Raw genomic sequence first — 27,462 nt, 5'->3', positions numbered from 1 at the left:
CATTTCCTCCTAGATAACTGTACTATCGGTATAATAAATTGCCACCAGGTAAATGATGGAGGATTTTAGGAGCTCTTGAAACTGTGTTTCCCATAGTTGTGGTTAATGGAATACAACAGAAAAGGATGTTTTCAACTCAGTCTGTTTGGTCCTTCAAAAATTGCCTCACTGTTTTAATACAAACATTAGAGAGGATTAGATTTGAAATGTCCATGTGATAAATTTTAAAAGATACAAGCACTTGGGTTCTAATTCTAACTGTCCTAATTACCACTTGTTCTAACATGGGTTTCTCTTCCAGGCTTGAATAGATCATTTCTCTTACCTTAAATTTTTTTCATTCCTATATAATCAGAAGCCCCTCTGATGCTCTAGGTTTTGTTTTGTGGTGGAGTAGCTGAAATCCCAGCACTATGAGCATTTTTATGGGGACAGCAGGTACAAATTCTTCTACAAACTTAAATTTGATTTTCTATTTATAGTCTTTTTCCCAGTGATCCTGCTCTGTTACTCATGGGAAGGAGAGAGTCTGTGCTTGCATAGATTATTCCACAAAAATCAAAAGCACCCTAATCTCTGGTAGTAAAGACCCACTGGGCATAGACTATTAGTATGTAAACTATGCTTCAATATTTGGGGCAAAACACTGATTTCAAACTGAACACCCAATACTCTGTTGCAACCACATACATACTCATACTTAACAAGCTTTCTGTTCCAATTTAGGGTTAAAAAATATTATCACCATATCCACAGAAGGAAAGAAGAAATAGGTATTGAATTTCTACTTAGCACTAAGTACTTCCATGCATTCTCTTGATCTTTATTAAGAGTTGAGTGTCATTATATGTGATTTTACAGATTAAAATGCTGAGGTTTGCAAATTAAATTACTTGCCCAAGGACATACATCTACTAAGGGATGGAGCTGAGTTTCAAATTCAGGTTTATCTGACTCCAAAATCTATATTCCTTTTTATTGTACCAGACTGGCTTTTGCCTAAACATATGTGCTTGGAAATATAAGAATCTTTATGTGTTTTCTACAACAGCAACTGGCTTTTAGGAGCCAATTAATAGGAACATTTGAGAACACCCTTTCTCATTGTCTTCCCCAAGTATATTTTCCCATGCTCAATTTCACTTTATAAACATTCATCAGGTACCTACAATGGTTAAGTTATGGCACTCTCTGGGCACTGTGCCCATCATACATAACTCCCCTATGACATATATTTGTGATTTACCAAGTGAATTTTATGCTGAGGTTTTCCTTTCTGACTTGCTCTGTTTTGAAATAATTTCTATTCTGGGCCTATGCCTGTGCTTGTATTCTTTAATTTGGTGGAAAGTTACTTTATGGCAACAGAACTGAGCAATATTAATAGTTTTGTCTGCTACATCTTAGTCTTCCCTTGATGAAGCAAGTGCCAAATTTTAGCATCTTTATCTACAGTTCCTAGCAAGAAGATGGTGGCTTGGGGAAGTGACGTGACTTGCTCACAATCAGGTTACTGCTGGAGTCCAAACTATGGAATTCAGAATGTGTTAGGCCCACTGTCTTTTCCAGCTGCCATATTGCTGCCCATACAGCACCAAGTAGAAATGTTTCTGTGAAAACACACACAAACTGTATCATTCAGATCTCTTGTGGTTCTGCAAACTATCTACTCTCTCACACACTGCAAATCAACCCCCAATTTCAGGAAAGAGAATAATATGTATGGTATAATGAGTACAAATGTATCTAGGCTTTGGAATCAGACAGCCTTGGGTTCAAAATCATCTCCCTTTATAACTGTGTGTGATCTTGGAGAAGTCAGTTGACCATTCTGAGCTTCAGAGCCTTGTCTATAATATGAACCTAATAATACTTACCTTTCAATATTGTTGTATTTGCACTAATGTATATAATATGCCTAGCAGGATGCCTAGCCATAATGGACATTTCAGAAAAGGTGGATATCAGACATGTTTCTATGAGTACATTGCTTTTTATTATATATATAGAGGGATGAAAGGAGCAAGAGGGGTTAGCTATGTTTCCATATTTCTCTGTGTATCAATTTTAGTGTGTGTATTGCTATTAGTGAGTCTGTTTCACACCGGACTCTCCCTTGCTATCTTCCCTGATCCTTCTTTTCTTAGGCAATCCTAGATTTTTAGGCCCTGTTTCCAATTAAAAGACAGTTGCCTCCCTGCCCCAGAAAACAATTTTGTCAATGTTTATTTTTTGCAGTTCAAGTGTATCTGTCCCCAAGACTTCAGCTGATAATCCTTCTCTTCCCATTTTAGTCAGTGTTGCCTTCTCCTCAGCAACTTTTAACAGAGAACTGCACACACTAATTAGAGCACAATCTCAGAGCCAATGAAATGGTGGCTGAGAGATGGTTCTAGTGGGAATCTTATGTGCCACTGGTGGGAAAATGAACATATTTTGTCATTTACAAATCCGTGAGAATTTGCTACCACCCCCAGCCTCCAATGTAACATGCTCATCTTATTCTTCTTATTTCTGTTTTACTCCTCTCCTCTCCTCACCTTCCAGGCCTATCAACTTGAGTTATAATACCACTGATATCTTCCTTCCTCTCTCTCTTTCTCAATCCCTTAATGCATTTGTACCTTTCTGACGTTCCCTTCTGAGTAGGCTATCAATTGTTGAGCAGCACAAAATCCAAAGGGTAACAGTCAGCCTTGCCCTAAGCCCTGGCCAATGGGCATTAGAATTTGATTACTGTAGTTAGTAGCCATTTAGATGATAAGCAGTCTTAATCCCTTAAACATTAGCCTGGCTAGAGAGGGGCAGGAAGAAGTTGAAAAAAAAATGTAAATTAAAAAATGTAAGTTAAAAAAAAAATGAAAAAAATGGATGGTGTTTCAACAGAGACATAAATAAATGAAAGTCCGAAACCATGAAAAGGGTAGCTGTAAGTCTTGGGGTAAAGCATCTGAACAAGCTATGGGAAGTGGCCTCTGGGAAAGAAAGGCAACAGTAATAGCAAAACTCTGTCTTTCTTAGTAAGATCCTTGTAGAATGCTTTTGTGCAGTAGTTACATGCCCAAGTTAAATTTTTTGTTATTGCTACTGGAGCCATCCAGGTCAGAGAAGGGGTTCCTTTGGGCCCGGCATGGTATTACCCTCATTTACCATAGGATGTCTGCTAATAGCACACTTGATTATGCCATACTTCTTTACCAGCAATGATGGCAGAGAGTTGTATTGCAGGATGGTAGGAAAGGGATGAGAAGGAGAAACTAGGCTTTGAAAAACAGACTACTAATTAAAATGATATCAACACAGAAAACATAAAATTTAGAGATACAATGAAAAGAACCTTGTACTGTAAGTCAAGAGACCAGAACTAGTTTACCACATAGTGACCTTTGGCAAGTCCCTTACTTCACTTGAGTCACAGTGTTCTTATCTGGAAAAAAGCAAATAGTATTGCCTACCTCACCTACTCTGCAGGGTCATCTTCAGAGTCAAGTGAGAATCTTCAAGATCTTTATAGCTGACAGAGTGCTATGTAAATTAAACAATTATTATTACCTTAATTACTTTAACATTTAATATTAAAAACAAAAAACAAAACTGAACTAAATAGCTGTGATTCATACAGCTATCTCCCACCAATCCTGTGTCCTTCTGTCGATTGACATAGGATAGGTTATAACTTGCAATAAGAACAGTAATTTAAACCTTCCTTTAAAAAAAAAGACTCTGATGGGACTCAAACCCACAAATTTTGAATTTGTCATAGTACTAACTGCTGTTTGAAATTGTTTGCTTGTCCTACTGTAACATCAACTCAGTGCCGGCAGAGATTTTGTCTTAAACCTTACTCTTTTTCTTTCACTGAAGGAATAACTGGTCTTCTATGTTCTATAAAACTCCAAGAGAGTTTTTAGCCCTGCCATTTATTAACCTGCTAGGGAAGTTACCTAATCTCTTCAAGCCTCAGTTCTCCATGTACATTGATTTAACACAGTGTTTCCCACATAGACTCACCAACTGTTAGCAATTATTATTATTGTCATTGTCATTGTTGTCGTCATCGTTGTTGTTATTACAATTATAATAATAATTATTATTATTATTATTACTCCAGGAAGCTTGTCTCCCTGGTGACCTTGTTTTATCAACTGGCACACCTTTGCAACTTTGTTAACAAGCCAGTAATTTTTCTGGAAACAATGGCCACAACACAGTCTCTTCTTTGACAGATTAGTGTCTCCCGCAGTCACAACTCTTCCCTCCTTTTTCCCTCCAGGCGTGGTAGGTTGTCAAACTACCATGCCTCCTGCCTCCATCTGAGGCAGTTTTGCTCAGCTAGGGACAGTCCTCTGCTCAGAGGTAGCAAGACTATCCACGGCTTTAGAGGTTGAGTGGAAACTCCCTAACCCCACCCACAAGTCAATCTCACCCCTGAGGTGCCCTTACCTTGCTCCTGCTCTCACCTACCACTGGTGGAACAAAACAAACAAGCATGTGCACACACACACACACACACACACACACACACACAAAACCATCAGTGAATTAGTGAATTTCATCTTCCCTTTGACCACTATTGCTGCAAGAAGCAAGCAGAACCAATGGTTCTAATATCAGTTTTTGTCTACCAAACTCATGATTCTTGTTAACACCACTTCATAAGACTGAGAAAGAGTAAAAACAAAAACTCACACATCCCCCTTTATTATCTAACCATTTCATCCCCAGATGACCTGTTAGTGAATGTATTCTTAGGTTCTGTGCACACCTTCAGATGGCTGTCTGCATGAGGTCAGTTTGGCAATAAGGCAATTTCTCCAACTCCCCAGTTACACATGGTTAGGTGATGTGGGCTCGCTGCACCCCCATTATTATTACATTTGATGCCATGATTGGAGACAGGTATTGTTGAAGACCAAAGCACAAAAAGCACTGACTGAGTCTTCATCACTTTGCTCTTTGAGTGAATTGCAGCCAAATGAACTACATATTTACATATTCGCAAGTTTCTATTTGGCCTTAGGTTGCAAGGATTTAAAAATACCTCTAAAGGCTGAAGTCTCCAGATTTAGGAGCTCCTATACATGGTCCAGCATTTTATTACAAAGTATTGAAATATGCAAAATATGAGATTATGGCATTTCAGGCACTGCTTCAAAGAACCGTGATTTTTTTTCTCCCTGTTTGTGAAATCATTTGCAGTTCCTGGTTTCCTTTAGCTAAACTAATGAGAAATCTGCAGACATTATTGGCCTACGGTTTTTCCCGCTGCATGAAATAGTGATCCCTGGGATCTGACACCCAAGCTAGATTGTGATGACTGTTATCCTGTAGATGCTTGGGATTTGGAGGGGACGGGCAGTAGAATCAAATAGACCTGGGTTTAAACCTCAGCTCTGCTACTCACTGTGACTCAAACTAGTCACTTAACCTATCTAAGCTTCAAATTTTCTACCTCCTTCACAGGACTGTGATGGGAGCATTAAATGAGATAATGCATGTGTAGAAAGGGCAAATAGCAAACATTTGTCACCAGAAACAATTATTTTCCTCTGGAGAGGGATGATTGAAGAGAATCTGAGTGAAGAAATTGCTGTCCTGGCTGCTTCTGTGAGGACATCACCAGAATCAGAACAGCAGTTACTGGTCTCATAGTAGGTGGTTAAGACAAAGATGGTATGTAGCTTAGTGGTGGGTCCCCAGGGCAGGAAGCAGTGGGGGAGTGTCCCTGAGAGAAAAAATATCCACACAATTTTAGAAGAACCTGTCCATCTTTGGTAGCTGATGTTCAGGCTAAAGGGTGGGGAAGAAGGCAGGCATGCTTTGTCATTCTTTGTAAGTCAGTGGCACTAGATAAAATCATTGCTGTCCTGGCCTCTGTAATCCTGGTTAAGATGAAGATCAGGGTCCAAAATTCCCTGATATCTTTCCTTTAAGGACTTTGTGTGGCCACAGAACTTCTTTTTCTGGGCAGCAGGAACTGCTGCTGCAGCAGCGTGGGTCTATAAACTAAACTTCTACTTACACAATTCCTTTTACTGGATTTCCTGCTTTAAAGCTTTAGGTTCTCACAAAGCTCAAAAGCAATCTTCCTTCCTCTAGCTGACATCTTTAGTCTTCCTTACATTTGTGAAGTAAAGACAACCTTCTGCAGGAAGCTTTCCCATAAGCCACATTTCTCCTCAAACTTCCAAAGCTCTGACCCAGCTCATCCTCTTTACCCCACTCTTGAAGTCAAGCCATCCGCCTGTTGGTCTTCTCACATCCCTTTCCATGCAATTCTACTGGAGCCCCCCAAACTATCCACACGTTCCAGGAAGCATTGCCAATACTGAGCAAACTCAATGACTATAGACGGTTACAGGGCACCTTCACTCACATTCAAAAGGTCAGCAAGGACTCTCCATAGCCCAAATAGAATGGCCTGAAGCTCAGTCTTGCATTGGCCACTAATTTGCTGTTTGACTTGGGTAAGTGTAGCCCCCCTTGGGCCCTTATTTTCATTACCTCTTGGTGGGGAGGAAGAAGATTACTCATTGCTAAGGTCAAGAGTAGCTCTGAAAGTTTAAAGGCAGTTTTGTGGCAAGAGCATAGACTTTGAACTACATAGACCAGAGCTCATATCCCCACCATGAGCCAAGTTACTAGTGGTCTCACATAGTCATAAAATGGCTTATTCAAGGATTCACGGTTGGATGCAGCAAAACCAACATTCAAACCTGTGTGAAGGTCTGGGAAGACTCAGCTGAACTCTTCCCCCTTCCTGGCAGCTACTACTCCCAGGGCAATTGCCAAGACCCAGGTTATTGCTTTCTGCACTTTGTCAGCCTAGGTCCAAAATGCTCAAGCACCAAGCAATTAGTGATGCTTATCCTTCCTTGGAAACTCTAACAATAGAAAAAGAAAAGGGAGAGGTAGCAGAGAGATTTGAGAAAACATACATTTTTATGCTTTGTAGTCACAGTGGACTAGTTTTAAAGTCACTAACCCTTGATATTTATCTTATCAATGTACTCACACCAATGTAAAATGGCATGTATATACAGTCATTGCAGTATCATTTGTAATATAATAAAATTTTAAACCACTGTTCATCAACAGGAGACTGTTCAAGTAAATCACATTACATCTATACAATGGAATGCCATATAATTGTATAAAAAGAAATGAGGCAGCTCAGTGTATACCAATATTAAAATAGCTTCATGATATATTAAGTGTAGAAAGCAAGACAAAACATTGTGCATAGAATGCTATGGTTTACATGAAAAAGAATATATGTGTATATATGTTTGTGCATGTGTATAAAATATCTTTAGAATGATATCAAAGAAACTGGTTAAAATTTTTGCCTATTAAGAAAAAAATGTAGCATGATTCTCAGCTTTCTTTTGTTTCACTAATAGCAAGTGGAGACATGGATGCACCTCTATAGTTCTTCCTTAGCACAGGAAGCTGTGGGAGGGATTTGTAGCTACAGTCCTTGCACATCTAAGCAGTAGAAAGATCTGGCTCCTCAGCAATAGAGTGAACAACAGGTCTCGGTTTGCCCATGACTCTCCTGCTTTTAGCACTGAAAGTCCTAGAAAAATTGAGACAGTTGGTCACCCTATTCCTCATCCTTCTGCTGCAGCCCTTAGCTAGCCAGACTTGGTAGTATCAGGGAGGGAAGATCCCAGTAGTGGGATGAATGGAGCTGTGACACAAGCCCCTGCCTCCACAATCCACAAGGGACTCAACACTTATAGAGGCATATGCTCTGTGAGGCATCCTCATCTAACAGACAAGGAAATTGAGGCTCAGAGAGGTTAAGTGATTTGCCCAAGGTCACACAGCTAGTAAATGCTGGAGCCAGTCTGTCTGACTCCTGCCACATCAGCAAGACCTTGGGGAATATAAAGCTTTCAGTGAAGCAGTGGGCCTGGCCTTTCTTAAAGCCTAAAGCACCAGTGTTACATTTTAACTAAATCAAACATTGTTCTTCTGAATCTACTTTGGCAGGCCTGTGTTAGGAAATGGCTTTCTTCCTATCATCCTCACCCCCAAAGCAAAGAGAATAGATGTTCCAGTTTTTTGGACTGAAAGAGCAATTGGCAGAAAGCTGTTTTCTCTGGTTGTGCACATAGTAGGAGTCTGATTCTCCCTTGAGGAGTAATAAACTACTCATCCCCAACTTGATCCAGCTTCCCTCCCAAGAACAGCATGAGAAAATAACAGGTAGTGGTGGAGGTCATGATGTTTGCCTACTTTTTGATTGGGTAGGGCTGGAATTCAATTTGGCTATGTAATAGGAGTTCCTTTTGCTAGGAAAGAGTAAAAGCATTCCCCATAGCCTCATCCATCAAAAGCCCAATGAGGCACAGAAAAACAGACATAGCAGACAGAAGCTTGGGGGTTTTGAAGGGAGCATAGGAAAAAGTCACAGCAGCAGCTGTACTTGCCCTTTCTCAAGCAGCAGGCAGCTGTTAATTATATATAGGAAATTAGGCTGCTTCGCAAACCTCGTTGAGATATTTCATAGGAGATATTTTATAAATATGAAGAAAAGGATGTGCTTACTCTCACTGTTGGCAATTAATTTACAGATGTTGAGTTGTAGAGCATCAGAGAGAGAGATCACCTGTGCCAGGATACAGGAGTTTCAGGGAATAATGGATTTAGGATTGGCTTATCAGAGGACACAAAAGGAAAATGAAGCAGAGCTTTCCAAAGTTCCAGCTTTCTCTGCAAGGGATGCCACAGTTTAGGCAAAGACATTTTGCCTGTACGTGGGTCCTGAACTATCTATGGCTTGATAAGTCTTGCATCCTTGGATTTGAATGAAGCCAAAGGATCTCTGTGGTGATTGAACTCAGTACCACACTCAGTCCCACTACAAAACAGCCAGCCTTGAGAGTTTAAGAGTAGAGACTGCAGTGCTATTTGGGTTTTAATACCAAAATTGACACAAAAGACTAGGAGGCCTGCCTACAGTATGTTCTGGTTTAAGAAGCAGGAGGTGGGTTACATGGCATTTCAGTATGTACAAGGATCCTATGACCTTCTTCCTATCTGCAGCATAACAAATAGTGCCACAGAAACATGGCAGTTTGGATCAAGAGGAGTACAGGTGTGCCCCACTTTACGAAGTAGCTATGTGCCTGTAAAGGTGGTCACCAAGAAAAATTTCCCATATAGAATCCTGTTCCTCGTTGCCTTTCATAACATAAGAGATGCATTTTTCTGACAAATATTTTAGCCCCAAGATTCAGCAAAATCTCAAAAATGCAAAACAAACATTGACAATCTTATTTGAGAGGAGAATTTTCAAATGTCTTGATAATGCCTTAGAAATAATAGCATATGGGCAAGCCATCTAAAGAAACTGAAGTTCAGGGTGTCTTTCACAGAGCTGAATTGAGCTGGATGCCTTTCAGAGGGCCTCTGAGAGTATCCAATAATAAAAGTAAAAACACTTTATCAATTGCAAAGTGCTCTATACGTGTGAATTCTTGTTACTCTTCTAGTCAATCTTGGTCACTTTGAAAAAAACAAACAAACAAAAGAACTTCCCTCTCACCCACCTTGGATTATCATTTTCCTCCTGGAGGGAAGCTCATTAGCAGTTTCAATACTGAGTTCAGGTCCCCCCCGCCCCTCCCTTTTTGAAAGTTCGCTTTATGACACTTCACTTTTACAAAAGATCTACATTAGAGCCTGTTTTTGCTAACCAAAAGAAATCCAAAGAGGATTTTTGCTTTTACCAAAAAAGGCAAAAAGCAAAAATAAGAATTCAGCGTTATTTTGAACAATAAGAGTGGCTCTGCCAAGCTCCTTCCTTGAGAACTACACTGAGCATCTCAGCGTTAAGTCCCAGAGCTTTGAACTGTGTCTGTGAGCATCTGCACTTTATCTCAATTTATTTTGTGCATCCATTAGCAAAATGTGTCCTAAGGTATCAGAAAAGTCTGAGAGAGCTTATAAGGATGTTACACTTAGCATAAAACTGGACATAATTATGTGTTATTTTAGGATTTATGTGTTATTTGATATAATTTAGTAAGTTCTATTTTAGGTCTTGGAATGCTTAAAGTTTTTTCATATAAATTAATGGTAATTGCTTCTTTGCTTTACGCCATTTCACCTTACCAAACATCTCATAGGAACACTCTATTTTTGGATAGTGGGGGATAGCTCTCTATTCAGAGCTGTTCACAGAACACCTTTTAATTCTTAGCAATCTGTGGTCTTGTCTTTCAGGACAAAGTTTGGGGGAGGTAGTGTGTTCACTCTGTGGTGTACATAACTAATTAATCAGGCACTCCCAATTTTCTTGTCACGGGTAGAGTGGTGAGTGGAAAGAGCACAGAGCCCACCGGCATTCTGTAATTGTGAGTCCTTTAGCAAAGCAAAGAAAATGCCCAAGCTTCAGATCTACCATCTGGAAATTAGAGGTAACACTCTGCATGGTTGTGGCAAGTGGGCAATGAGATAATGTTACCTGCAAGAGGCCAGGAACTGGGAATCACTGTGTATATCTTCTTATGAGATAGGTAATGCCTTCCATTGCAGGATGCATCTGTTCGTTTATTTCTTCCAATTTTTGTCTTATATTGTTATTAAGTTAAGTGGCCCCAAACAGGTAAAGGTTCATTTGCATGTACATATTTTATTGACTTAAGGTAACCCATTGATTAATGATTAATTTTTAGCTTCTGCCTGTTCAAACTGGCTTCCAGGGACTGCTCTTTTTTTTTTTTTTTTTAATTAACAATGGTTTATTTAGAAACAGTGATAGGGTTAATAAGTTTCTCCCGAAGTGGGACAGGGTTTAAAAGGAAAGGAACTACAGGAACTTTGCCTTCTCCCAATCCAGGTTTGAATATTTGTAGAAGCTCCAAGTAGATATATAAAGCCTGTGTTTAGAACTTAAGGAACTCTTATGTGGCCTTCTAACTTTTCTTCCTACCATACATAAGTCACATCAACATTTATCTGCTCCGAACTTAGTAATATATATCTCACATGTATAGGCTCTTCACACAAACTCTGAATTAATACACTGCAACCTCCTCTGATACCAGGAATACCCACCACTCGCTCATTTTGTCCTCTAGAGAAAATTACAGTAGCTATAGCCAGAAATTGCAGACTGGTTGCCTGTGGGCCTACTTTGGCCTGAACACTTGTTGTATTTGACCTTTGAACAAGTTCTTTTTTTAATTAATTAGTTGCTAACATTTCAATATTATAAAACTTCACACAAATTTTAGCCTGTATAGCCAGTTTGTCTTTAAAAATGCAATGACCTGGTGACACTGGTCAGCATTCAATCATAACAATCATCTCTAGAACTTGGTAGCAACTGGGCTTGGGTTCTCCATTTCCCCTACTAGGTCTTGTTGATTCTTCTGTTATCAACCAGCATTGAGGAGACAGCCACGCACTTAAAGCTAGTGCATTCAAAGTGACCAGTTTAATTTCATGGGACAGATAGGAAATAATTTTGATTTGGCTGGTGTACCCAGTGACAGGGTATATGAGTGGATAGCCACTGTCTTGGTGGAACTATTCATTTTGAACCAGAAGGTAAACATTTAGGGCAGTGAACATGAAGCCCCAAGGCTATTTCAAATGGTTCTCTGAGCTCACATAGCCTTGTGTTTGTCTACATAAATTATCGTTCCCTCAACCTCACTCCCATTATCCATACCTTTGAGATAGAGAATGTGCCTGCAACTAATTTAGCTGCCCCAAAGGACCTAGCAAAAGATGGAGCCCATAGTAGGAACTCAAAAAAATATGAATGAAGCACTCATCCAATGACAGATGTGCCACAAAGTCTTTTTCTTTTCTTGATTCTGATAAATGCTGGATTCGTGGAATGAGAACTGAAGGTTTTGATGATTTGCTGTGTCTTCAGACAAAGAGATTAATTAATTGTTTTGCTGTGTCCTTGGATGAATAACAGGACATCATTAATTATCAGGGAACAAGTAAGGGAAAAAAAAGAGAACATTACTTAAACACCAGGAAGGGGAATTAAAGAATGATCATTACTTAGGGTTGATGGAAGGAAGTATCTGGGGTGAAAAAGCTGAAGTCTACTTATTTCAGTATTTCAAATCACCTGCATCTGAGAATTTTCTGAAGGTACCAGAAGGCCCAGGGTTCTGGGAATCTTCTGGAGGGACAGATCCTCCATTTTCTCCTTACCACCTCACTCTATCATCTTATCCCTGAAAGGAACAGGAAGAGAACTAGGTATGGCAGCAGGGGTAAGAGAAAGCAGTTGAATTTGAAGGAAGCATTAAACTGAAAATGGAGGAAAGGGGAAAATATCTAGCCAAAAATTGTAAAATGAGCTATTGCAGGGGACACCATATATGACAGAATAAGAACAGCTGGAGAAACATTTAGTAGTTAGAGTAGAAAAACTTGGGGAAAGGACAGAAATAATGGGTGTGGCTTCAGTTGTACCAAGGTGGAGTAGTTAAAATTTTGAAATTAAGTCTTTAGCAGAAAGGGATAAATATGACTGCCCAAGTATCATGAAGACTTAGCATGGAGGTGAGACGGTTAGGATAGACAAAACCAAATACTATCATTGAGAGTATATAACATAGGCCACCTGACCAGCGAAAGTAAAGAGTGATGTAATCACAATGCTTAAACAAGACTTGTTTTTCTCATTGATGACTCAGTTTTAATGATTTAAATGTAATTTCTCACTCTCTCTACCACCTTCCCTCTTCCCATAAGATCTTATTGTTCTCTTGTCTTGACTCCTTGGCATCATTCTTTTGTAAGCATCTCAAGGATGGTACAATATCTTGAAACTCCCAAAAGTTAACAAGAGGATTCAGGTAAACACAGATTGCTCATTAACTGACTTGACATACAGAGGCTCTGTCTATTAGTACTATATTATTGGTTAGAGAATTGAATATAGGGTGTAATAGATGCACATATATTTTGTAGAATTGGGAGTAGCAAAAGATTGTTTAGATTGGGTCTCAAACTCAAACACCTGCTGGAATCAGGTGTCCCATCTGAAGGGGACAGCTGCTACTTTGTTCCAGTAGATGGGTGCTTTGTGAGAATATAGGTCCAGTGTTACCAAGGTTCTGATTATTTTAAAGAAACACGAAACTTGGATTTTAATATGAAATCTACCTTTTAAATAATATCAACTAATTAAAAACTTTGTAAAATACTAGGTGGAGCAAAAAAAACGCTTCCACAACTACCAATGGTGAATTCTAATTTAGATGACAGAGTCTACGGCCATGCCACCCTGAACAAGCCCGATCCCGTCTGATCCTAGAAGCTAAGCAGGGTCGGGCCTGGTTACTACTTGGATGGGAGACCACGTAGGAAGACCAGGTGCTGTAGGCATTCAAAAAAATGAAAAAATAAGGGATTGTAAGCTGACAAGATCCTTGCAATCTGTGAGGTCAACCAAGGGTCACCTCACCTAAAAATAAATAAATAAATAAATAAATAAATAATTTAGATGATAGATGGAATTCATGGTAGAGCCTTGATTTGATGATTTAAACTAATTCTGGCTCTTTGTCCATTCAGTATGAGTTTGGTTCCACCTTGATGAATGTGAGTACTTTTCCTAAATGGCAGTCTTGCATGTTGGTTTGTAACCTAAAAATGTAACTGAAAACTTCCTCTATGGTAAAAATGGTAAGTAGACTCTACGCTTGATTAGAATCAGTCTGTTCAACAAGTAACTGAAAAATCACTGTCAGACATATGTCAAGAAAGTAATCAGAAGGCAGTTCTTTTTGGTGCCCTTTTTATTCTCTCACCAGACCACAGATCCCTTGAAGGCCATGGTAAAGACTTTGGATTTGGTTCTAAAAATGTTGGGAAGCTATTGGAGGCTTGTGAGCAGGGAAGGGATGTGATTCAATTTAATATTCTAAAAAAGAACACTCTAAAAGAGCTTATAGGAAGGCCCTGCCTAGAGCTACAATCTTGACACTTCCAGAAAATCTGCCTTTACTTAACAGTCTCTTCCCCTACCATTGTTCTTTCCTAGGCTTGCTGTTCTTACATTTACGTGTTAATGTCCCTCCTCCCCATCCCCTACCACCAATGGAGATGTTCTCCATAGTTCTTAGGACATGTATCCTAAGAAACTTATAGCCTATATCATCCTGAATGTGTTATCCAAGAGTAACCAATGCCTTTTCTGATTGAACTAACTTCCTTGAGTTCTTTCCTGGCTCTCAGATCATTTCTCAGATATGTGACAGAGAAAGAGCCTTCCAGGTATCTGATCTCCTCAACTGAGAGGACAAGTGATATGGTCTTGCAAATTGCTCTACTCAATGCTTCTATCTTTCAGAAAATACTGAAAGAAGGACCTCTGCTGAAGAACTGTAACTCCTTCAAGAGATGGAAGCTTAGATATTTTCTTGTTCGAGGACAAAGGCTCTGCTTTGCACACCATCCTGCGGTAAGAGAATATACAGAATATATAGGATATATATCCTATTATATGTATATTAGTCAATTGGGTTAGTGGGTGGGTGCCAGAAAATGTTTTATGAGGAAATGGGCTAATAGGTAAAGAAAGATATATTAGCAAAGATTAAGGCGAAAGTTGAAACCTTCTATGCTTCCTTTAACTTGTCCTTTTGGGCCAAATAGAAGACACTTTTCTCTCCCTTCCCCTTCTTATTTTCCTTTCCTTTCATAGATTCCTCAATTAGCTTCTATACCCAGAACCAATGACATAATTTGTGGGACCCAGTAGAAAATAAAAATGCAGGGTCCCTTATTTAAAAAGCAAATAGAAATGCGAGTAAAGATACTAAAATGTAAAGCAGTAATTTGTCAGGGCATCTTTTTAAAAAGATGTTTAAGTCAGAGAATCTTTTAGTAGTTATTAAATGTCATTCTAAAAAAGAAAAAAACTTATTGAATTATTAGCAATTTTGCAATCCATTTGTGTATTGTCAATGCCAGGTTTAAAAACAAATACAAAAGTATTTAACTCATATGAAGAACCACCAACATTATATAATTTGTATTTAGTGGATCATGCACACATATATATTTTGTTCTCACCAGTACCTAAAATGCAAAACTGCAAAAAACTAGCTCAACTGTTTTTATTTCACATCTAAATACATATACATTCTACCAACACTCTCTGAAAGGAAAAGGAACAATGGGTTTCCCTATCTTCCCTTTTCCTTCAACGTTATCATTTTTAGCACAAATGATTGGCTAACATAGGGAAGTAACATGAGTAAAGAATATAATAGGGTTCGTTGGTTATTCATGTTTCTTAGAACATCATTGCTCTGTTTGAAGAAAATTCTGGTTCCGATAGAAAATGTGCCCTCTCAAGGCTGTCAGCTCACCTACTTAATCATAGATGTAACATGTTTACAGTGTATTTGCTTTGAGTCTTGCTGGACTCCCATATATTATGGGTCCATGGAATTCTATGCTCATGGGCATCACAAATACAAATGGAGTGACAGGATATTGGGTGGACATGCATATTGTGCATATCTCCTGCTTATGTTCATGATCCATTGTCCCATTGGACTTCACTTATAAAACACAAGTTAAATGATAAGAATTTCAAGATTATAACAGCAGAGCGTTAAACCAAGTGTGGGGACCCTTTGAACACGAGGCCCTGTATGACTACACAGGTTGCATACCAATGAAGCCAGCCCTGTCTGTATCCATAGTACTGATCTCCTGCTGCTGAGTGGATGTTACTTACTATAGCTGGTATATACTGAGACACAGGCCTCAAACTGGGTGGGACTAGCAACAAAGTCAAGGGCTGCTGGCTAGTAAAATAGGAGCTAATAACTCCTATCTGCTCTCCTAGGTCCCTAGCTAGACCACATTCCATTATCTTCTCCAGCATAAACCTTTAGTTTTTAACAATTCTGAATTACCCAAGCCGTCCAATAAATCCACATCAAAGTTTTGGGAAGAGTTGTGTTTTGGTTTAGTTTGGTTTGTTTTTTTGTTTGTTTGTTTTTCACATGATATATTGACAAAAATCATGATGCTAAATAAATCCCAGCACTCAAGGCAAAACAATGATTGCATTATGACTGTCAAAAATGCCTATTATTGTACACGTGCATATGTGTGTATGTTTACTTTTTAGTGTCTCTTTGTCTTATTAACCAGACAGTTCCTTTTCTTCCACTCTCTTATATCTTTCCAGTTTGCACGCTTTGAAACCATTGATCTGTCTCAAGTCGCCTTAGCAGAAACTAGCTGTCGAAACATTTCTCACAGTTTTTGTGTAAGTAAGATTGGGAATGCTGAAGAGCATATTTGGGGACTAGCTGGGGAGAGGAGTTGTCTCTTTGGATTTCAGGTTTCTCAAGTCTCCTTTGATCCCAAAGTGTGTACAGAAATCCACTTAAAATAGCATTGCAAATAGGTGCTGAAGATTATTCATGTAAACACATTCACCAACCCACTGATAGGGGGGACAAAGGTGATGGCCCTGTTTCCTATTATCAGCCAGTTATAAAGCTGAGCTGATTTCAGGGTTGGTGGAGAGTGACTATTACAAAAATCAATTCTCCTGATGAAGGTGATTTGGAAGAGAATCACTCGGAGCCTTTCAAAAGCCTGCAAATATGTTGTAGAAATTGTCAGGATAGTAGAGCTACATGATATTTTCTCTTTTGATGAAGCAGATAAGAACCTAAATCCAAAGTGAAAGCTACTCTATGCTAAGATTACTGATGAGAACACCTCAAAGAAAGCAGGGGATTTCTAAGGAAGTATTTAAGGGCTTGGCACTGCTGAAATTTCATAAGGCTTTGGTCATTCAAGTAAATCCAGACCAGAAAGCTCACTGAAAAATAACAAATCCATTGGCTCAGGAATTTTCCTACCCACCTTCTCCCAGAACTGTCTTCTCCCAACCTTAGTGGTGGGTTATATATACTGGGGTTCCTCTTCAGGCAGGTGGAGGGTTATACTTAGCAGACTAAAGAGCTACAAGCCCAATACTGCTTCTGTGGCTGGTCCACATTCTATTCTCCCTTGAGAGGAAGCAGCTAAAGAAGAGGGAAACCCTACTCTCATTTCTTTCTCATTACATCATACTGACCCAGGGTAAAGCTGAGGGTTCTGTTGATCCATTCCCAAAAAGCTTAACCTTTGGGCTATGAGCACACAGGCTAATGATTTTGGTCTTTACAAAGAAATACCAAGGGCTAGGTTGCCCCTTAACCTATAAAAACACAGAGGCACTCTTCATCAGCCCCACATAAGAATGAGTTTAGACCAAAGGAGTAGCTGTTTTCATAATTCCTACTAGTTCCTATTTCCATATATCAGAGAATCATGATATGCTACTTGCAAAAGAAGAGAGAAAATGTTTGTTGGTATGGTGAGCTCCAGTTCTAAGATTTGGGAAGCTAGTTGTAAAGGAAAGTTTGGCCACTGAAGCAATGACTGATGCTGTAGCTATCCATGCTCCCTCCTGCCCTCTGGAAAGAGACCAAGTCCTAACCATGGTCTACCTCTGTTGGACCCTCAGCGTGGCTTTTTCATTATTCCTGCCACGGTTCCTGCATGGAGCAGGATTAAGAGAAACAATGGTAAAATTCTCTTCATGTTGTCCCTGACTATAAGAAAAAAAGAAACTGGATTTCTAGATTTATCACTCCATTTTAACTCTCCTCCCAAACAGAAAGAGGCACACCCTGATGAAGCATATAACATTTTCAAGCAGACAGAGCAGCAGTGAGTGAGTAGGATTTTCAGGCAACCTTATTTGAGTAATAGATGAATATACGGCTTAGTGTTTGAAAGCATGTGATCCAGAGCCAAAGACTCTGGATTTCAATTCTAGCTTATTTTTTTTACCTGCCAAGTGGCCCTGGGAAAGTCATTTAACTCCCTTTGCCTTGGTTTTCCTAATGAAGTGGCGGGGGCGGGGCGGCTATATCATGGGGTTGCAATGAAGATTGAAATAAATAATATACATGTATTGCAATAGAACAGTGCCTGGAACATAGTAAATGTTATTGAAGTGTTATTTATTAGTATTATCATTATTTTGGGTAGGTATCTAAGGAGCCTCAAGTGGCTCTGGAACTTCTGCTTTGTATTTAAAAAGTGGCTTCAGTTATGCTTGGTAGACCTGTTTTGGTCTTTGGAGAATTTACAGGCTCTGTTTGGGGGAAAATTTGTGGAATGGGAATCAGCTAATAATATGACTTTTTCGTTTAGGTGATCACACCACAACGAAAAGTTATCCTGGCTGCACCTAATCGGAAAGACATGGAAGAATGGATTAATGTCATAAAAACTGTTCAACAGGGAGAAATTCGTAAGGTAAGGGAAATAGTAGAGAATGTACACAACTCTCAGGGGTAAACACATAATTGACTGCATTAGTTAAGCCACCTTTCACATAGAGAAATAATAAGATAGAAGTAGAAACCATCTGGTCGGGAATTATAGATAGATATCATTAAGAAGCCCATTTAAAACTATTTGTAAACAGGATTAATTCACTTAGAATGAGGCCTTGGTAAGTATGTGGTTTAGCTACCTCTGTACACATTCATTTGACATGTAGATGTCACTATATGCCCAAAGGATGAGGCACTCAAGATGTATGTGAACAGTTAATTCAGATGTTCTTATGTTAGTAAAACTGCAATCAGCAGCCTTGACTGAGTTTGCTGAGTGACTACAGTAACAGCTAAGGAAACTAAGGCTCATAAAAAGAAGGAACCAGACCAAGATGAAATAACTATTCAGTAGCAAAGCCAGGATTTGGACCCAGGCTGTGTGACTCCAAAGCCTATGTCCTTAACCACTATGCAGTTCTGCCTCTCTGTTTATTGTCCACCACAAAAGAAATGTAGAGAGAAGAGCAAGGAGCAGTCTTCCTTAAAGCTTAGTTTCTTTAGCAATACCAAACTCCTGGCCACTACTCCCTGCCACAAGTGGTGCCATCATTCAAACTCTGGGCTATGCCCTCAGCCCACTCTTCTGCAAACCTACCACAGTTAGAAGTTACGTATGTTTTTAGAGGGGAGGGATTTTTGTCATTTATATACTTAGAGCAGTGTCTGGCACATAGCCGAGGCTCAGTAAATATTTTTTGAATGAAGAAATGAATCTGAGGGTAATCTTGAAGCCAAACTTTAGAAAGGGAACCATATATGGTTCATCCTAAAGCAAAATTCTGCTCTGAAGGTCTTGGAGATAAAGGGGAACATGAATCCACCCTTAAGAAGAACCTGATGTCTTAAAAACTAGCAAAGGGTAGAGGATTTTCATAGACATTTGAGATGAAGCAGCGTAGACTGCGGCTTGATAATAATGGATTTTAGAAGTAAAAACAATACCATGGAGAAAAACCATCTGTCTTCACTCCCCTAAGACTTCTCAGGCTTTGACCTGTTAGTTTTATAACTATAAATTCTGCTACTCATGGCTGTGAGTAAATGACAAGTTGACTGAACTGGGGCCTAGGTACCTCTCCACATATCTTTAAGGTCTCTCCTGGGCCCACATTATATATGTTTAACTGAGAGATTCTTTGCTTAGAATCTGATTATGGTCTTTGCATGACTTAGCACTTGGCATTTCACTGCTTTTTTATTTTCTTCTTCCTTTCCGGAATGGAGAAGTACATCCTGTCCCTCTTGCCCACCCACTATGAGGCCACTATAGCACAGCATTAGATGTAGCTACAAAAAGTTGTGATTTACATGCTTCTCTTACACCCTCACCCTTGTAAATCAATCCCTTTTCTTCCCTCAGCTTATCTCTATCCAAATTGGAACACTTTCTCATGAATTACTCATTTTCAATTTGGCAAAAAAAAAGTCACATAGGATATTTTGAATTTAAACTACTAGTCCAAGAATGCGAAAACTTCTAGAGAAAGCCATAAGGATATTAATGTACAATTCCTGACTTAATTGAATTAAACATCTTGATGTTGACTATCCGACACGAACTAAAAAGGAAAAAAATAATAATAATCTGCATGTTTACTCTCTTGGATGAGTTGAGTTTCAGGCTGTAATCACAACCTCTGTGGAGCTGCTCTAGGGACCTAAATCCATTAAGGAACACTTTTAGCTGGTAGTGAAATGTCTCACCACCAGCATCTTAGCAATTCATCTTGCCTGAGGCTGAAAGAGTAAAATATGCTTTCTCTCACATATACCTTATCTTCAATGGTTTGTTCTATCCTCTGTCACCACCAATGCCTAGTTTGGACTGAAGAAAGATTAATCATGAACTTAGTGGTCTATTAAAGTTACTACTAAGTAATTGGATAGCCTAATGAAAACTAGTCAATACACATTAAGAAGTGAGCCCCTACTAGGTGCCTAGTTCTATTCCATAGAGAGTTTAAAAGAAGGTGTGGCCACTCCTGGCCTCAGTGATCTTTTTAGGTAGTTGAAGAGACAAAATATACTCAAAAGAAATAGTCAGAGATGTTACGAGGCCATGCACAATTGATTGCCAGATGAATAAAACAGACATTAAAGTGGTATGGGAGCTCAAGGGAGGAAGAGATAAGTATGGACTGGTGTCCTCTGGGGAGAGTTTATAGAGGAGAGATTTGAGACTGACTGAAAGATGAATAGGATTTTATTGGTGGCTGGGGATTAGGGATAGGCGAAAGTCCTGACCAGGGGACTTGGCATAAGCAAAAGCTGAGTAATAGAAAAACAGAACTATTTTGAGGAGTAGAAAGGGAACTCTATTTGACCAGAAGAGTTTGGGAAAGTGACTCAATAAGTGTATCTACAGAGGTAGGTTTAGTCTGATTGTGAAGGATTATCAACGCCAGGATAAAGAGTGGGGAAGAACTGCAACATGATCAAAGTTCAGTTTAAGGATGGATTAGAAAGGGAAGAGAGTTTATCAAAGGGATACTTAAGAAATATAAGTTGGATTAAATGAGGGATAAACTGGAGGCCAGAAGATCATAGAGGAGGTTATAGATTAAAACAGGCAAAGCAAAGTTAAGCTCCAGAATGAAGATAGAAAGGAAAGACAAATAGTAGATACCGAGCTGGGGGTTGGGGGTGAACCTAAATATATGAGACAGGCAAAAGAGAAAGAGAAGTCACAGGCATATGAAAGGTTTGAGCCTGGGAGATTTAAAGAAGAATAAAAAAGAAAAAAATGAAAGTAAGGAACTGCGTGGAAGACTAGATTAAAAGGTTAGCTTTCTCTAATAATGAATTGTCATGGAACCATTGACTATGGGAAAAGAAATGGACCTTAAAAGTAATCTAGACTACAGATTACAAATTCTAAAGCATCTAAATATCAAGTCATGTAGATTCTGTTTGAATGCTTCCAAAGATGGGAAACCAAGATTCTTTCAAAAGAGTCCATTCAATGCTCTAAGTTTTAGAAAGTTTTTTCTTAGTCTTTGACCTAGTAGAATAACTTTCTAACATTCAGTGTGACCTGCAAGAATGGCATCAGCTGCCTCTTGAGGTAGAAAGCTCTATGTCATTAGAAGTATTTAAAGAAAACTGTTTAAACAACGGCTGAGAATGTTTAGGAAATTAACTTTTCATAGTGATATCAGCAAGATGTCAGACTAGGAGGTCCCAATGCTTATTCCCTCCCCCACAAAACAACAAATGAACAACTACATGCCAACCAAAATAGCTCTGAGAGTTTCAAAGTACAATAAAGAAGCTGCAGAAACTCTAAGGAACACAGAGACAGAATCGCCACATAGAAAAGCATAGTAAGCAGTTTACCTACATAGCCCCAATCCCCCGGTCTGGCCAAGCTTGGGGCCAAAAGGAATGCCCTTGGCCTGATCTCCTCCCACAAGGGAAAGGGAGAGCAGGAGGACTCCAACAGCCCTAGAGTGACTGAATGGGTAAAAATCAAGACCCAGAAATATGCTGTCTATAAGAGACTGATTTTAAAATTAAATATACTGTAGACTGAAAGTGAAGGGATAGAAAAGCTATCTCATGCAAATAGCAACCAAAAGAAAGTATGGGTGGCTATACTTATATCAGATGAAATAGACTTTAAGTCTAAAACTGTCTCTAGAGAAAAAGGAGGACATTATACAGTAATAAATGGGTTAATTCAACAGCAAAATATAATAATTTAAATATATATACACCCAACACCAGAGTACCTAAATATATAAAACAGATAATGAAAGATCTGAAGGCAGAAATTGACAGCAATATAATAATAATAGAGGACTTCATTACTCCACTTATAATAATGTATAGAGCATGCAGAGAAAAATCAATAAAGAAACATCTGACTTGAATAACACTATTGATCAAAGGGACCTTAGTGACATATATAGAAATTTCCACCCAATGGCAGCAGAAGACACATTATTCTCAAGGGCACAAGGAACAGCCTTTAGGATAGATAACATATTAGGTCACAAAACAAGCCTTAACAGATTTTAAAAACATGGACAGCATTCAAAGTATCTCTTCTGACCATAGTGGAATGAAATAGAAATCAATAACAGCAAAAAATGGGAAAATTCACAAAGACATAGAAACTAAACAATACAGTCTTGAACAACCATTGGGTCAAAGAGGATATCCAAAGGCTAAATTACTTTCTATCTCATGTACAGTATCTTCATGGCTAGTGGTTTGCTCAGGATGAACACTTGTTGTCCCAGCATAATTACTGAGAGCTCCCCATCTCACTGTTGAAAGTCCTGATTTGGATGATATGGTGACCCGATCAATGGCAACCTGAGAGATTTGAACATTCTGTAATAGTGATGTGTATATATGCAACAGTTTTTCAACTGTGTTCAAATGGATTTTTAATCTGTGCCAGTTACTAGAAAGGCCTATAAGGACATACTGTATTAGTTTCCTAGGACTGTTATAACAAATGACTACAAACAGGGTGAATTAAAATAACAGAAACTTATTTTCTCACAGTTCTGGACTCTAGAAGTTCAAAGTCAAGGTATTAGCAGAGCCATACTCTCTCTGAAAGCTCTAAGGGAGGTTCCTTCTTTGCCTCATTTAGCTTGTGGTGACTTCAGGCATTCCTTGATGTTCCTTGGTTTGTAGACACATCACTCTAATCTCTGTGTGTATCTGTGTGTGAAATTTCCTCTCCTTATAATAATACCAGCTTAGGGCCCCTTCTAATCTAGTATGATCTCATTGTAAATTGATTACATCTGCAAAGACCCTATTTCCAAATAAGGTCACATTCACAGGTATAAGGGGTTAGGATTTGAACATATTTTGGGGGGAATACAATTCAACCCACAATAGTCCACCCTCTGGATCCCAAAATTCATGTCCTTCCTACATGCAAAATACATCCACCCCATCCTGACATCCCCAAAAGACTTAACCCACTCCAGCATTAACTTAGTTCAAAATCTCATCTTATATATAATCTAAATTAGGTATGGGTGAGACTTTTAGTATGGTCCATCTCAGGGAAAAATTATTCTCTCTTCATGGACTTGTGAGACCTAGAAAACAAATTGTTTGCCTCCAAAATACAATGTTTGGACAGGTATAGGATAGACATTCCCATTCTGAAACAGAGAAAATTGAAGGAATAAAAGGGTTGCTGGTCTAAAGCAAGTTGGCAAGCCAGCAGAGCAAATTCCATTATGTTTCCAGGCCTCAGAATAATTCTCTGGTGGCTTGGTGTTCTTTCCTCTGCCCACACCCTTTCAATCCACAGAAGTGGGCAGCTCCCCTCTCTAACCAAGGAGGTGCCCCCACCCTCTAGAACTAACGAAGGCAGTGACCGCACCCTCAGGCCTGCACTCTCTAGTTCTGTTGTGGCATGGGCAGCATCTCTAGCCTCTGAGCCACTCTCAGCATCCCTGCTGACCTCTGAGCCCCTTGGAGTTATATTTCTATTTTCTTGAAGGATAACACATTTTCACAGCTGAGTAGCTCTATCAGCTAATTTTCTGCTGTAGAATCCCTGAAGTCTCACAGCCTTCATTTTGTCCTATGTATGTCCCCTTCAGTCCAAGCTGGCAGTGTATCTGCTGAGAGAGGTTATTGAACCCATGTATCACACACCTAATCCCACCAGCAAGAGTTTGCCCAGTCACACCCTTAGTGCTCCCTCCAGAGCACATTTTCTCAAGTTCTACAGTATGGATATACTGATAATTTCCCAAATCTTCAAGTTCTAGTGGCTTTTTGATTAATAGTTCTGCTATGTACTGAATTGTGTCCCCCCCCATTCATATTTTGAAGCTCTAGCCCCCAATGTGACTATATTTGGAGATAGGGATTTGAGGAGGTAATTAAGATTAAATGAGGTCATGAGTGGAGTCTTAATCTCACAGGATTGGTGATGTTATAAGAAAAGAAGGAGAAATAGATTAAGCTTCCCCACATCCTCACATGCACTGAGGAAAGTGTGAGTGCACAACAAGAATGTAGCCATCTGCAAGCCAGGAAGAGAGCTCTCACCAGGAACTGGATCAGCCAGCACCTTGGTCTTGAACTTCCAGCCTCCAAACTATGAGAAAATAAATTTTTGTTGTTTTAGCCACCCAGTTTATGGTATTTTGGTATGGCAACTTGAGCATACTAGCCCAAGTTCCTTCCTCAAAATATCTTTTCTCTTGCACTTTACTATCGGCAACAAAGGGAAACTAAGCTGCATCTTCCATACTTTGCTTGGAAATCTCCTCAGTGAAATATCCAAGTTTATTGCTTACAAAATCTACAGTAAACTTGGAATAGTAACAGTAATAGTAGAATAAAATTCACCTAAGTTCTTTGCTACTTTATAAAAAGGATTACCTTTCCTCTAGTTTCATATAATATATTCATCAGTTGTCTGAGACCATACCAGAAGCACCTCTAATGTTGATATTTCTAGTAACATTCTATTCAAGGCGACCTAGGCTTTTCCTATCATGTGCCTCAAAATTCTTCCAGGCTTTATTCACCACCCAATTCCAAAGCTACCTCTATATTTTTAGTATTTATCACAGCAGGACTCTACTTCCCAGTATCAAAAATGGCATTAGTTCCCTAGAATTGCCATAACAAATGACCACAAACTGGGCGAATTAGAACAACAGAAACTCATTCTCTCAAAGTTCTGGACTTGAAGTCCAAAGTTAATGTGTTGGCAGGACTATGCTCTCTCTCTCTCCGAAGGCTCTAGGGGAGGATCCTTCTTTGCCTCTCCTTAGCTTCTGGTGATTGCAGGCATTCCTTGACTTGTAGATGCATTACTCTAGTCTGCCTCTCTTATTACATGGTGTTTTTCTTTGTCTGTCCAAATTTCCCTCTTCTTATAAGGACACTGGGCATTGGATTAGGGTAATCTCAAATCCATTATTACTTCATCTTAAATTAATTACATCTGTAAAGACTCTATTTCAAATTAGGTCACAATCACAGGTACCAGGGATTAGGACTTGAACGTTTTTTAGGGGGAAGGGCACAATTCAATAAACAATACATACTTATCCGGGGTTAGATGCATCAAAGATTTCTTATAGAATAGGATGCATATAGGAATATAAATCCTATCTCCTCAACTGCTAATCCAACAATGTCTATTTTACATATTCTTTTATATTCTGTAGCTAATTGGACCATGAAATTCAACATCCTACCCAAGCAGAGTTCTGCATTTCTTCTGTTTGTCCTATAGAAACTTGTGGATTCTAGGAGAGCTCACTTGTCACTCTATACTGGAATGATCTGTTTAGGAAGTTGTCTCCTCCAGTAGACTATGAGCTCCTTGAGGGCAAGTACTGTGGCTCATTCATCTCTGTATCTTTAGTGCCTAGCTGCATAGATAATACAAAGTAGGCTCTTAGTAATTATTGCGGGGAGGGAAGGAGGTTGGAAAGAAGGAAGGTACTTGTAGAGCTATAATCTAGTGTCTTAGGAAATAGAAAGGTGCTAGGAGCTCAGAGTGCCAAAGCCATAACTATGTCACTTCAGAACTCTCCATCCTCTGATTTCCTTAAAACATTGCCAGGGCCTCAGCATGCAATAAACGGTGCAATCACAAAGTCATCCCAGACCAGTTGAGCCTTTCACTCATCAAAGTACCTTTCCTTCCAGAAGCTTCCTGGTCAATACGACAGCAGCTTAGCACATAACCATCATACTAGAAGAGAGAAGAAGGTACCAGAAAGTGCCATGTACAGGCTATCTATGTTTAGATGGCTAATTCCTGTACATTGATTAAGGTTGAACACTTAATGTACCAGAGCCCTCAACAGCACACTCTCTCGCTCACTCTCTCTCATAAACCAATCATTATCAGCTGGAAACAGGGATAATATATAGTTCTCTTTAAAGTCTTTTATACATTTAGCCCATTATAATGTTAAGAATAAAAAGCTAAATATGTACGCCTACGTCCATACTCCAAAGGAAGGCAGAGAAGGAAAAAATCAGACATTCACAGGAATTAGAGAAAGGGTAGAGGAGTCCTGTGTAATACACACCCAAAACAAACTTGGGAGCTTTTGATGCTCGCCTCTCTCCTTTCAATACCAAAACTAGTTGCTGGTATATCCTGTGCCTGCCCCACAATTATGAGAGTCAGGCTATGATAAACAAATGTAGAATTTACAAGCAGGTTAACAGTAAATGTCAAATTCAATACTGTGAAAGAGGACAAACATAATGTCATTCCATTATTGGCAGAAACTTTGACTTATTCATCACTATATCCCCAGTGCTTTGAAAAATGCCAGGCACATAGTAGTTGCTCAGTAAATATTTGTTTAATGAATTAAATTGATAAACCATGTATCTACTATAGGCAGTCAGAGCATGGTATTCAGAAAAGAATGCCTGGACAAGAAGCCCCTGAGATGAAACTATTGTCAAGATAATGCAATATTCTGCTCACCTTGCAACAGTAGGGCCAGGAAGGTGAATGTATATCTCCACAAGGTAGCTAAAGCCTGAGAAGGATTTCTTAGCCCAGAGTTAGAATCTTTCTTCCTCCCTTTCTTGACCAGCCAGAGGACTTGGATATCACTGAATCTCTAATTCACCACCACTTTTTGCTGACTACTCAAAGAGAACCAAGACCAAGGCTAATAAGACTAATTTTTCTTAAACTAAACCAATGCAGTGATTTGGCCAAGCACTATAAAGATCATTGCTCCTGCCTTTAGCCTCTATTCCATAATTTACTCCCTATTGTTTTTCCTTTTCAAAAACCAATGGGAAAAAAACAAAGGTGGGAGATTTTTTAGGAACTGACTCCAACTTTCATTCTATCTCTTCACATGTTCTGACACCTATATAGGTCATTTCAGCCTTGGCAGCAGATTGTCTGGCCTTCTCTAATTTGTCTCTGTGATTAACTCACTAGTCTCTCTTCTCTTTGATATATTTTAGATACCTGCAGCAGAAAACAACCCTTTCCTTGTTGGAATGCACTATTGGTACTCCAGTCACAGCCCCCGGACCCAACACTGTAATGTTGGAGAGCATT

The 27,462-nt window shown here is 39.2% G+C and overlaps 1 protein-coding gene and 1 pseudogene across 1 annotated transcript in view; both read left to right on the top strand.

Annotated features, from left to right (window-relative positions):
* The window catches only part of DGKK (diacylglycerol kinase kappa), a 103,821-nt gene that overhangs the window by 28,810 nt on the left and 47,549 nt on the right, over positions 1-27,462 (top strand). Inside the window, exons 2-5 of the mRNA XM_006913406.1 lie at positions 14,342-14,452; positions 16,199-16,279; positions 18,229-18,333; positions 27,366-27,449. Coding sequence (XP_006913468.1) covers positions 14,342-14,452; positions 16,199-16,279; positions 18,229-18,333; positions 27,366-27,449 — 381 coding nt within the window. The remainder of the gene's footprint in view (positions 1-14,341; positions 14,453-16,198; positions 16,280-18,228; positions 18,334-27,365; positions 27,450-27,462) is intronic.
* LOC112481030 lies at positions 13,256-13,374 on the top strand (annotated as a pseudogene).

The sequence above is a fragment of the Pteropus alecto genome, unplaced genomic scaffold (assembly GCF_000325575.1).
Source record: "Pteropus alecto unplaced genomic scaffold, ASM32557v1 scaffold365, whole genome shotgun sequence".
NCBI lineage: Eukaryota > Metazoa > Chordata > Mammalia > Chiroptera > Pteropodidae > Pteropus > Pteropus alecto.
The sequence above is the reverse complement of the archived record's forward strand: the minus strand, read 5'-3'. Positions and strand labels throughout refer to the sequence as shown.